Here is a 13994-nt window from a genome sequence, read left to right as displayed (position 1 = left end):
ATATGTACCTGTCCACACAGTCCAGAGTTAGAGGTCTAATCAGGCAGAGTAAATGAAAACACCTGGGGCTATTATATCTACTAATATCTTGAGCTTTTGTTCAAACATCACAACTGAGCAGCTTTATGACAGATAAAATTGCATTTCATATCCTAAAAATAAAAAAAGCTCTCCCTAGAAAGGGGCAGGATTTTATTAAATAAATAAATGCATAACATAACGTGCTTTTAGCCTTTTCTGCCTTAGAAAAAGGGAATATGTTGTTATAGCCTATAATAACTCTGGTAGTGGGTAGGAAGGAGTCCTGAGTATGAAGGAAAATGAGATGTACTGAAGGCAGATAAGAGATGGAGAAACACACACACTTGTGAAGAGACATTTCCATACAGACACACATATTTCAGGTCTCTCTATAAGTACATACTTTTCCTAATGGCACTGCCATTACATACACATACATGCACACACACACTCTCTTGCACACACTCAAACATCAAAATGAACTCTCCTTCCTTTTACTCATGCTATATGTGTAAGCATGCCCATCTCTTCACACACACACACACACACACAAACTCTCTCTCTCTCTCTCTACAGACCCCCTGGTGTGTTCAGGGTTCACAGTAGTGTTGTGTATGTGTGTCTCTGAGGGGGTACAGAAGGAGGATAGGGGAATCTAAATAAAGCTGTGTGTGCTTGGCTAATGAAACACACTGTATTCCCCACAGTCTTATCAGGAAAATGGGCCTTTATCAGAGGCAGAGTTACCAGTACATCTAGGTCTTTCTGTAGCACCCAAAACTCTTCACAACTACCCAAAGAACATGCCTTGTTGTGATTTTTGTTTCTCAGGGAAGAAATACACAGTATCCCAGTCACAAGAAGACCAGGGAAGCCTGGGTTAAGCATAGTGTGTTCACAGCAGGGAACACTGCTTGTCAGAAAGTGAAACCTTTGATTCAGACCTCTGTCCGTAAGCAATACACATCCCTCCTTTCATGTAAGTTCCACAAGCTTTTTCCTCCATTGTTGACGTCAATGAAACAACTTAATGTTGTCGTGCTGCTGAGCAGTGTGCTGTGCTCTGAAACGGGTGATGTGGCATAAAAAAGTGGCTTGGAATTGGGATTGGAGATTTTTCAACCATTTGCACTCATCTCATGTAACTGCATTTTTCATTTGCATTGCATGGTGCGATAGATACGGAAGGTATCGCTCATTTTTCATAGCTCCATTGCAGGCTTCTGTAGGAATTTTGGAGGCAAGTTCCTTTTTATTAGGTTAGAGGAAATACTTTGTTTTTCTTCTGCTTTTTGCTTCCCATACCTTCTCTCATCTGGTTCTGTCTGCTGTGTTTGGCAGACATGTTAGTCATGGTGGGAGGTCTCAGTGCAGGGTTCTGTTCGGGCAAACGCAGCCTTCAAGTCCAAACCCTGTGTGGGTCTGTGTGTGCTGTGCTGTGTGTGCATATGTGTTTGTCTGGGGATCCATTAGTCCGTTATTAGCAGACTGTGGTCCACGTCTGTCCCGTAGAACCTGCTCCAGCTCCAGATACTCGAAGAGAGGTTCCAGACTTTATCCAAATGTTTGACCCAAGTATGTACATGAGGTTTTTGAGGAGGGAAAATCAGGGCCTCTGAACTGTAACAGCAACACTGCCATAAATGTATATCTGAGGACAAATAATGATTAAAGGTAAAATAGTTTTGTTTTCTTTGTTTTTTTAAACTGTGCCCCAGTATGTCGTTTCTGGCTCTTAGTGTTGTAGTGTTGGCCTGCTGTGCCTGTGATCAACTAGTGTGGGTGTGAGTATGTCCATTTACTCTATTGCTTTGTTGTATGGAAAACCAAGCTGGGTTTTAACACTAAAGGGTGAAGCCACTCCTCTGCATGAGTTACATCAGTTGCCATTGAACACTTTCATGTAAAGTTTTTAAGGCTGGTAGCTCAACTTCCCAACATCGCCTGTTATGGATAACTTAAATGGAAGATTTCACCTGTACTTGTACACAGTTCAGTTCAAACCTTTTGGGAAATATAGTGATTTTAACCTATTGACTCAAGAGACCCTTTACATTGATGATTAGATTGGCACAAAGTTTCAGTCTTATTTTATTAGGCCAAGCTAAGGTTTTAAAAATCTGTTTTCATGGAGCATTGGTAAAAAAAAAACTTACACTACTAATATTATGTCGTAAAACTGGGATGAACATTTTGTAAGCAAACAAAATAATGTCCCCTGGGCTTGTGGGTTGGCCACATTGTACTTAACACACTGACTCCAATGTGTAGTAGTTTTAAAGGTCTACCCTACTAGGGGAAACAGGACACCCGGATACTAAATTAACAGTGAAAATGGGATTTAGCTAAAACGAAGAACAGCTAAACAGTTTGTTTATCTTTTAAAGGGAACACTTCACTGATTTATAACTTCTTGTTTTCATTTGAGCTTTTGGCTCAGCCTAAATGTGAGGATGGGATGGGTCAAGAGGGACCTGATGAGGATGTGGAGATGTGAGGAATATGAGGTATGAAGAGTTGCAGCAGCTGGGGGGGGGGTTACTGGTGAGAGCTGGATGGGAAGCAGAACTTTGAGAGATCAGAGATGAGAGGTGAGTAAGAGAAGTGAGGAGTCTTGTGGTGGGGAGGGGATGCACAGGAAACCCCATTGTGTGGTGGCTCCGGCCATTTCCTGTTTGTGTGCCAGCTGTACTTCCCTCCTTCCTGTTGTACCCAGGAAGTCGGTGTCACATTCCAGCTCTGATCAGCTCTGCGTGCGTATGTTAGGGAGATCTCAGGAGCTTGTCATTGTCAATACCTGCATGTTTGTTGCTTCCCTGGTCTATTTTTAGGGCTGTTAACACATTTGCAGAGGGTAAACATTTGCAGAGGTTGACAAATGCAGACTTCATAAGCCTCCAATAAAAGCACTAATGTAGTGGCCATGATGTCTAGAGACTGCATGAACTTTGAATCCAAAGTTGTGGAGTCATTGTTCAACACAAAATTAGTTTAGATAACCAACTGTGATGTTTTCCTGGAAAAGTCTAGTACAGCAAGGTACGAGATTTATTCTAAAAACCTGTAGTCCAGTTTCAACACCACTTATTGTGGTGGTCACATGATGCCATGCACGGATGCAATCAAATAATTGTTTGGCCTACTCAGAGTGGAGATAATATCAAGTAGTTTGTTTTGTCCAACTAAAAGTATAAAATGTCGAACGCATATTCAGTGAACTATCAAATAACACAAAGAAAAGCAACAAATTCTCACAATTGCTAACTCATGTTTGGGTTTTTTTTGCATGAAAAAGTGACTTAAATTAGTAATTTTTTTCTGGTGCTCTTGGGCTTTTTTTCATGGCTCTGACCCTACTGGGCTTCATCTGTAGTGTTTGTCTTTGCTCTGTGTGTAGAAAATTTGAAACTATTGTCTTGCTGGAAATTAATAATAAAAATTGGCTTGTCTTTCTTTTCCTCCTCTTTTCTCCTCAGCGGTAGAAGAAGGGGAGACTTCAGAGTGTGGAGGGACCTGGGATGAATCAACTGTCCAGACAGGTTAGTGTATACACACACACACACACACACACGTTTCAGCAAAACTGTCAGATCCACAAGAGAGGCTAAATTATATGCATCTTTCACACACAAACACACAGACGCACACAATTTGTAATATCAATTCCATATGGTTTATAATGGCCTGCGCAAGGGGGATATCAGCAAGAAAATGGTGGGGAGATGAAGTAGAATAGAAAAAATTAGGATGGAGGGTTGGTGAAAGTATTAGGAGAGGGAAAATCCATAAGCGAGTAAAGGGGAGATTTAAAGAGGAAAAGAAGGGATGAGAGGGAGATATGGAAAAAGACGGAGCTCTCACTGGTCTCAGGAGTGAGACTGAATGGAAAGAGAAATGACAAAGGGGATATGGAGAGAGAGAGATTTGTGTACTTTTTCACTACTCTCTGTGGTCTGGTGATATCCTGGGAGGAAGTCAGAGAGATGGTAGGGCTTTTCTTTTCTTTTGGTTCTTTTCTTGGATTTTGTTTTTCCTTGCGGTTTCTCCAAACCAGCAAACCCATTTCTCTCTCTCTCTCTCTCTCTCTCTCTCTCTCTCTCGCTCCTGTTTCCAGCCTTAGATGGAAATTTGAAATTATCCTCACTCGCCCTTTTGCCTTGATGGAAAAGGAACAACTTGAACCAACTGCGTTTTGAACTTCATGTATGAAATGAGAAAGAACACTGATTGTGTTCATAGATGGATGCCAATTAAACGGATTTACTGGTTGTGTTTTTGTTGTGATTTTACATATAAAAAAATTTCCACACAACTAAAGAGGAAATATGAGACTTGGCTTTAATATTCATGAAACGATAATAATGTGTGAAACCTCTTATAATTTCAGATTGGGTATTTATTAAGGGATCAGATTTATCTTGTTTTAAAACTGTTGTTTGGGTGAAATCATTTGAGCTAGACTAGCCAATCATAAAAAAAATACCCAACATACATAAATATATTCATTTTACTATCATTATAGACAAAGAAATTTAAATAACTGTTGACATTTGAGTATGCTGAAACTGAGATTGAACTTGAGAAGCCTTTTGTGGCCTTTGATTGGTTGATTCAGCTCAAGTGGGGCAGATGTCTTTGTCCTGCTCAGCCAATCAATTCCCTGTAACGTAACAGTGTTTACTTCAAACAGCCCACTGCTGCACTCAGACACAAAGCCAAGTTGCATGCTGTTTGCTTATTCATTCAAAGTTAAATGTGCTGCATGTCCAAACAATGTCACACTCCTTAGCAGTATAGGTGCCAAGGGTTAAGCTGATGGGATGAACCTCTCTTGACGTTTGTTTACAACCTACACACAGAGATTCCTTTGCTTTATTGTTAGATGACCTGACTCGAACTAATGGAGCCGTATTAGTATGTGTTGTATTTGGGGATTTCCTTCTCTGTCGGTAACTTTTGTAATGAGTCAGAGGTTTTCACTGTGAAAATGTTGCATCTACTGGCTCCGTGTGCTAACGCAAGCACAACTAGGCAAGTGACGTTTTTCTCACTTTTTTCATTAGTGCTTAGTACTGATCACGTTTTCCAAACCATGCCAAAAAATGGTTTGACTTCTGTAGGTGTTTGTCAGTCGTAGCTAGTTTTTGTGCTCCGGTTTGCAGCCTATCAGAGAGCAGTTAAACACTTCCCTGACTCGATCCCAGCAGAGAAATAAGATACTGCTGAATGTGGTAAATACGCAGTTATCTCTCTTTCTATCTCTCCTGCCCTGTCTCCTGTTCAGCTCTATTGGGACACAGCGATAGGAAAGTATGACCCTTGGGGTGTCTATGACGTACTGAACCCTCCCAGCCTTGCCCCCCCCCCATTTTTCAGACTGTGCTAACTCTCCTCCAGGAGCACTCTGTCTGTGTGTGTCTAGGTGTGTGTGTGACTCAGTATGCATGTTGGGGTGGGGGGGGGTGGATGCTGACTGAGGTCCTGGGTGGCTCGCTAGAACTGCTGTGTGTGTCAGTTCCTGCAGGAAGCTAGAGTCCCATGACACACACACACACACACACACGCAAACACACGTACACACCTATCTCACACTCTTCCTCCCATAAAAGCACAATGTCCCATATTCTCTTACTCAGCCACTCTTTCACTTTGGATTTTCCAGCATCCTCAACATCACTTTTTCTGTTTTTCTCTGCATGCTTGTCTGTTTCTGCCCTCCGAAATCTCCAAGTGTCTGTCACTCTCTCCATCTCCATTTTCACTTTTATCTTCACTCATATTAAAACGTGCCTATGTGTGTGAGAATTGCTGCCTATTCCTTATTCAAGCAAAGACAAAAGACCTTGTTTCCTTTACTCCCTGGGAGATGGTGTCGACAAGGACGGACTGAGAAAAAGAGAAAGATTGATAGAGAGAGAGAGAATGAAGAAATATACCTTCCCATCCTGCTATGCAAAAAGTTCCACCCTTCTGCTATCTTTCTCTACTCCTCTTTTCTGTTTCTGTCTTTCTTTCGCTTTTTCTGGAAAATGTGTGTTGAGTTTGGAAAGACCTGCGGGAGTGAAGGCGGAGGGAGGTGGGATGTTGACTCGCAGGGAATAGTATTGAGCCAACCTATTCTTCCCCCTTTCCACATCTCCTCCTTTCCTTTCCTCCTCTTCTTCCCTCTCCCTGACCTTTCTGCCCCTCTGAGGAACCCTCAGAGGGCAAAGGTGCCGCAGCACACTGTCTCTATTTCCTTCTGTCCCTGTCACCCCTTTAGTGGTGCCCCCCCTTCCTCTTTTGTTCCTTTGCTCCCCCGGTGTGCTGGGAGAAGAAAAACAGGGAAGTTGCCAAGGATAATGAAAGAAAATAAGTGAGAGTTGGGAGGTGTCCCTGCTTTAAAGAGTCTTCCACATAGACTTGAATGTGCACTATATAGACAAAAGTACTGGGGCACCTGACCATTACACCAACAGGGACTTTAATAACATTGCATTCTATATACACACACAGACAGTTGGAGTGTTTCTGTAGGAATTTTTCCCATTCATACAGCAGAGCATTTGTGAGGTCAGACACTGATGTTGGACCAAAAGGCCTGGCTCACAATCTCTGGTCCAGTTCATCCCAAAGGTGTTGGATGGAGTTGAGGTCAGGGCTCTGTGTGGGCCAGTCAAGTTCTTCCACACCAAACTCATCCAGCCATGTCTTTATGGACTTTGCTTTGTGCACTGGGACACAGTCATGCTGGAATAGAAAAGGGCCTTCCTCAAACTGTTGGCACAAAGTTGGAAGCATAGCATTGTCCAAAATGTGATTTCCTTTCACTGGAAGTTAAGGGGCCCAGGCCAACTACTGAAAAACATCCCCATAAAGAGGTCTGTCTGGATACTTTTGTTTATATAGTGTAAATTCATGCAGGAGCCATGCAGCAGAACAAATCAGGCTAAGGTGAGACTCGTGTCCATCCAGGCAAGAGTGCACTTAAGATGTAAGTGTCTGTGATGAAATCCTCCTGTCTTTCTTCAGAGTCTTGTTTTTCTCAGTTCTTCTCTGACAGTCCACTATAGACTGCACATACACTTACACACCAATACACGCACTTGCTGTTTCTCTTGGACAAAATACACACAGAGTCACATACAGAAAGAACCAATGAGTCATCATGGAAAAGGTTTGTCAGGTCCCTGAGCTGAAACTGAGAAACTGAGACCTTACTGCATTATTGTTATACACAGCTAAAGTACTGTGTGAATGTGAGTGTGTGCACGCATTTGTGTGTGTATATTGTGCTCATGGGCGTTTGGAGACATGGACTTGACTGGGCGACGAGAAAGTCACCTCTCCCTATAAGATGACAGTTTGTTGTGTGTGACAGAGTGACAGAGTGTTTGTGTGTGTTAGTTTTCAGATTGTCATGAGAGTTTTTTTTAAAATGGTAAAGTTGACTGATTTTTATTTTTCTTCATCTATCTGCTGTCATATTAAAAAAAAATAAATAATAATAATAACTGCAAACAGTCCTGGTGTCTTTAAGGCTCAGAGGGAAGATGTGTACTTGTCATGTTGGTGCTTGGTTAAATGACAAGCAAATAAAAAAAATCAAACAGTATAAATAGTTAAATAATTGATTGGAGGCTACATTTAAATAAGCAATCCATCCATAGGTATAAGAACAGGTGAGACAAATGGCAAAGAGTAAAAGCCAAAAGTGAGTGAGTATTGAGAGAATGAAGGGAGATTACAGCAGGCACTTCTCAGTGTAATATCTTCATGATGGCCAGAGTTAAGAAAAACAGGACACTGGCCCTCTCTCTCTCTCTCTCTCGCTCTCTCACTCTTCCTCTCTCTCTTTTCCTCTTCCTCTATCCTCTTTCACCACTACCCTCTGGAGGTCCATAATGTAGTTTTAATTTCCCCAAGGCTACCACAGGAAAACAGTTCCTGTGCATGTGTGTGTGTGTTTGTTTGTGTGTGTACTATTATTGCCTGCCTGTGACAGCGCACAGTGCATCTGTGTTTTTGTCTGTATTGCAGCATTTAAGCCCTTTGTTTGTGTGTGATTTTTGTTGGTGTGTGTGTGCGTTGAAAATTCAAATAAGTAAGCAGCTGTCAACTTATTTGTGAGTATGTTTCTGCCAATCTGTCATTGCCTGTCTGGCTGAATTTTATGTGTGTGTATACAGTGTGTATGTGTGTGTTCTGCTACCTTCCATGACGTGAGCGGCTCTTTCATCATCCTGTTTCCAGACATTGGTGTTGGGTGCTGCTCTCCCTTGCCGCAGCACATCCCAGGGGTCTGTGTGTGTAGGTGTGTGCACGTACGTGTGTGAGTGTGTACATGTTTGTGTGTGTGTTTGACTGGCTCTCTGTGGCTCAGTAGATCTCCTCCAGGGGGGATCGGGAGGCCTTGTATTGTGAAAACACACACACACACACACACACACACACAGAGGCTATGGTGGGGGAAGAACATGAGGTGGGAAGCAGAGGGGAGGAGGTGAGGAAAGATGGCTTCTTTATATAGCCACCTAACACCCACCCACCCACCCACACACACACACACACACACACACACACACACACACAGACAGAGAGCGAGGCAGAGGGTGAGAGGGGTGGGGGAGTCATTCTCTTGAGAAACAGAGAGCAGGCCTGTGTTGTTGTGTCCGGCTGCACCTGTTCAGCCTGTGTGTATGTGTCAGTGTGCATTTGAGTGTGCACTCTGCGCCAAATGTGACCATTCTTTGTAGCTGCACACTTGTCAACATTTCGAGCTCACGTAGGTGAGTCATTGTGCTGACAGTCTAACCAGCAGTAATACGGACTTTAAAGTGAGGCCATTTTCAGCCACCTTTGACTGAGAATAAGAAGTAGAATGCAGATGCTGTTCCATTAACTCTTGTTCCTTTAGCTTTTGTAACCAATATGTCAACAAACCTCTTGTGGATGTGACCCTTAAGTTCACAATGAGATTGTCACACTGCTGTTTATAGGCACTCATGGCTAACTAGAGCCATGAGTGCCTATAAACAGCAGTGTATGTGCTTACAGAGTAAATATTAACGCTAGTCTGTGGAATGTCAAGGCTCAAGACAGCAAATGTAGTTGGCAATTGGCTGCTTTAATATTTGGCTTAAAGTAATTTTTTGTACACCATGAAGTAGCTTAATTTTTTTTTTGTGCAAAAACAGAATTTTGAATTGGACAATTTGTCACCTTGCTCTGCTTAAGAGTGGATACAAGAGAGGAAGTATGTGTTATTAAAATAAAGAGAAGCAGAGTATTGCCTAGCGTCTTTCTTTAATTGTGCTGTAGCCCACTGGACGCTCTATGCAAACCATGTGATGCACATCTAATTTTAACCTCATGGCTGGTTCATCGCCCTGCTGAAGGTGGTGGTGCCCGGCCAGGTGCCTGTGATTCCTGGTCCAGTGTGGAGTGTGATGTGGAGCAGAATGAAAGCCTTGTGTCAGGACTGTTTGGTTTCTAAACATTCTGCTGGATGCTCCACACACACACACACACACACACACACACACACCTTTTCCCCCTTTTTGATGCTTGTTTTAGGCTGACACAGACATAGACGTGTGTATGCATGTGTGTGTGTGTGTGTGCGCACGTATGCGTGTGTGCTTTATGCATGCTTGGCCAGCAGATATACATCTCTCTGAGCTGCAGAGTGTGTCCCAGACAGACCACAGTACCAGCTCCTGGCTGCTAAATCTAACACTTGAATAACTACCTTACCTTTGCAGTATTACAGTATGTTTTATTCCCCTTTAACTCTCCCTCTACCTCTGAAACTCTCTTTCAGTGCACTTCTATCACCCTGAGGCAACTCAGGAACATTTCCCAGAGTTCATTAGTTCCCTAGTTTTCTTCCTTCAGGATATATAGAGATGTACGGTGGCCATGCTGACTGTTTGTGTTTGATTTTTGGTGTTCTAGTCTGTGTTTCAACCAGCTTATCTTGGCAGCTGCTCACAGCAGTGCCATGAAACCAAACTCAGCCTGTGGGATGGAGTGTATCTATCTTGAGTGTACTTGTATCCAGTGTTGGAGGGTCTCTGTCCAGTTTCTGTCTAACTTTTTCAAATAGGAGGCGACAAAATGTGTGTCTTCAGTGGTTATTCTGTCTTTCTCTTTCCCATCCAGTATGTTTAGGGCTTATTATCATTTAGCTCAGTAATTACATCAATGAACTCATTTTAACTTGGGTAATGAGAGAACACACACAACAAGCATCAACACATACTCTTGTGCGAGCTAACGAGTGGTGATTAGTGGGTCCCAGTTAGGCGTGGTTCGGCTGTGTAACATCATTCTGCACTGTGGACTCTGCTAATTCACTTCTCTTTATCTAATTACCCAGGGTGCACACAAACGTACACTCACACATACATCAGTACACCACACACACACACACACACGCACACACACACACACACACACACACACACACACACACATATACACACACACACACACACACAAACCACCTGCATATATCTTTCCTGCAGATATGCAAAGTGACCTCATTATTCCAGAGGTATCCATTTATATATTTATATTTTTATCTGTTAATAAACAGCCCATTGTCCTCAGGTTACTGAGGCTGATGGGTACATCCAAGAATATTGCTTATTACTTTTCCTCTAGAGACACACTGTGTAAAAACATGTCTCCAAATCCTTGCCTGATGTTGCGTGCTGTCATACACAGACTCCTGCATACAAAAATTGTCTTAAAAATAGCCAGTAATACATAATATGATCTTCTCTGGAATTTCACAGTTAATTGTGCATGAATGCATGGCAGCTTCAGACCTGCATAGATGAGTTAAGTGAGGAATGATGTAGAGTTAGAAGCGATTATGTTGCTGTTGCTGTGATGGTGTTTTTAATCAATGGATGAAATGTACAAGCAATACTGTAAAATATTTAGGCTGTGTTAATAGCTGTGGATGCATGATATTGAGTGGTGCTGGTCTAAATGGCTCCTCCAGCTCTCTTTAACATGTACATCCTGGTTATGCTGCCATGTTGACATTTAAACACAAAATCTTTATTGAACTTGTCTTTTTCAGCACATATATGCATTTTTCCTGCACACAGAAACAATGATGTTCAATTGCAGTCTTTAGGGCCCAGAATACTGCTGCTTTTCTATCCTACCAGCGAGTTAATTTCCTGTAATTGCATTCACTGTGCATCCCAGGTGTGATTCAGTCCTTCATTACATGGCTAGAATAAAAATCAGCGGGGCTTTGTGACTCAAGGACTGGTAGAAAACACATTCCCTGAAACACACAGGCTTTTAGGTGAAAATTAAGAATATTGTTGTTCCTGATTGCTTTTTTATTTAGTTGTGACATTTGAATTTTTCATATTTTCTGCATTTTTATCTGCATTATTTTAGTACAAGGATGCGATTTTGATTGTGATTTTGCATCTTTTTGGGTGATGTAAGAATACAACCAGACTTTGAATTGGAGTGTTTGTGCATGTGTATGTGTGTGTGTGAGAAAAAGAGAGAGAGAGACAGAGAGAGCGAGAGAGAGAGAGAGAGAGAGAGAGAGAGAGAGAGAGAATGTGCAGTTATTCCTGGCATAGGGACAGCCTGTGACTCAGAGATAATGGTTCTCTGTAGAGCATATGTGTGTGTGTTTGTTCGTGTATGAGTGACTATAGCTGTAACGTGTGTGTGTGTCTGTGTGTGAAAGAAACTGCAAGTGGATGGTGCACAAATGCTATTTGCTAGGGACCACTGTTGTACTATTCAATCAATACCCCAGCATGCACACACACACACACTTACACACACCCCTCTGCACCCTAAGCACCCATGGGAGTTGCCTGCTTTCATTAAGTAGGCCTGCTGCTTCTTTCTGGTGTCGTTTGGGTGGTGGTGGGAGGGCTGAAGAAAAGGAGAAATGAGATGTGAGGGAGTTTTCTGTAAAATTTTCCAAATTGAAAACTTGCTTCAACTTAGACCATAAGACAAAGGAGCAACCGCAGAACATTTTTCTGCTTCTATAGCCAGACAACTACCTGAGTATAAAATTGATTTGATGGTGGGTCATAAATACTATTTGTAAACCAAGATGAACAGTAATTGCTGCTCTGCTGCACTGAGATGCCAATGAAAGCACTGGTCTAGGCTTGTGAAGATCTCATAAACATAAATACAAGTTAATGACAACAGCTGTATTGTGCTTTGCTTGACGTATAAAATGACCAAAGACAGACTCGGGCAGCAGTGAACAATACTGCCACAAAGTGCTCCACTGTGTGATCATTTTAGAAAAGCTTCCTTTTCACTGTCCACAATATGGGGCAGATGTTTTTGGGTTTAATCACTCTGCAAGGTTTTTCCACAAAACTCAAAATGAAAGGGTCAGGCATGCTGTCAAATTTGAAAAGCTTGAGAACATTGATGCTATTGAGAACAAGATGCCAAGAACGGTGAGACAGTATTTAATAGACAGTACTTTTTTTTAAGGTCTCCCATCTACATCTCTCTGAGATCCATGAGAGGACGCATCCGTATCCTGTCCATGTGTGAGTAGGGGGTAATACACAGACCAGTGTGCAAATAGAAACGCCACCAACTGTGTCAGCCTCTCTAATCCCTTTATCTTCCTCTCATCTGACTCCTGTGCATCTCCCACTCACGGCGGTCGAGGGTTGGAGACCAAATGAAGGGATGAGTAGACAGGAAAATATAAAAAGGAATGGAAGGGAAAGATGAGAACTGAGGGGTGCAAGATGGAGAGAATTCATCTGGCTCCTCCCTCTGTTGCTATGACAGCAGGTTGTGTTGGCATGCACTGCAGTTGGCACTGCCCTCACCTCTGGCATCAGGGCACCCTGGAGTGTGTGTTCGTGACTGTGTTCTTGCTTTTAAAAGGTGCTAGATTTTACATTATGCCTTTCTTTAACGAAGTCACAGCATTCAAGACGAGTTTTGCATTATGTTTTGGTGTTTTGGTTTAGATCACAGGCTTCATCACAGTGTGATATTAAATTGATTCTTTGGACAATGAAGAATATTTGCTAATGATATGATTTTGATTAATATCAGTTGTGATCCATATGACACCATATCATGTGCCCACTTGACACAGTTTGTTCTGCAGTTTGTTAAGGAGTGACACACTGCATCTGAAACACAGATGAGGACAAGGAGGAAGAAAGGAGTGCAGTAAAGTTGTTTCTGCAGAGAAATTCAAATGATTTACATGGTTCAAAAGCATCATTACATCTTCCTAAAAAAACTGAAATGGACACAGATAATGAATGTTAGCTTCCTGTATACTGTTCTCTACAGATATCCTAAGGGAATTTCAAAATAAATGCATAGACATCTATAACAATGGATGATTGATCACTGAATCAATATTTTGATCCAGATCGAGTGATTATTACACGCATGTTTTGCAACACAGCTACATTTACAAGTGCTGACCGGTCTTTTAAAGCATTTATAAATGTGTGAAGTCTGCACAGAAGAGCTGAGAGTGAAGGTCTGAGTAGCATTAAGTCTCTGCAGTCCTAAAATGGAATAGCAAGAAAAACATATTAGGCATCATTTGAAAACAAAGCTGAAAAGTATAAATAAATAATGAGAGCAAATGTCATTATTCTTCCAAAATCATTTGCCCATTGAGTTAGAGTTTGGTTTAGTTTCAGTTTAGTTAATATGCAGCATATTGTATTGTGAACAAAAAGCATGAAAGGAGGAGTTGTGCTATTTTGTGTGATGCATAATGCATTTTGAATATTAGAGAATCACACATTTTCTGATCATCATTCTCATTCTGATCACATCTTTGTGTTATCTGGCAAAATTGTTGTTAGTCAGACAACACAACTGCACAGATTTATTTCCTGGCGTGCACACATGGACGTTTATTTGTGTGTACTTATTGACGTATTCAGTTAGTGTGGTGTGTGTGCACAAGCGTGGCTTTCCATATGTATGTG

At 41.8% G+C, this 13994-nt stretch overlaps 1 protein-coding gene across 1 annotated transcript in view; it reads left to right on the top strand.

Moving 5' to 3' along the window:
- Nucleotides 1-13994, top strand: part of znf423 (zinc finger protein 423) — a 140862-nt gene that overhangs the window by 20079 nt on the left and 106789 nt on the right. The window contains exon 2 of the mRNA XM_046393248.1: nt 3498-3560. Coding sequence (XP_046249204.1) covers nt 3498-3560 — 63 coding nt within the window. The remainder of the gene's footprint in view (nt 1-3497; nt 3561-13994) is intronic.

Source organism: Scatophagus argus, chromosome 7 (genome assembly GCF_020382885.2).
Source record: "Scatophagus argus isolate fScaArg1 chromosome 7, fScaArg1.pri, whole genome shotgun sequence".
NCBI lineage: Eukaryota > Metazoa > Chordata > Actinopteri > Scatophagidae > Scatophagus > Scatophagus argus.
This window is presented reverse-complemented; position numbering and strand designations above follow the sequence as displayed.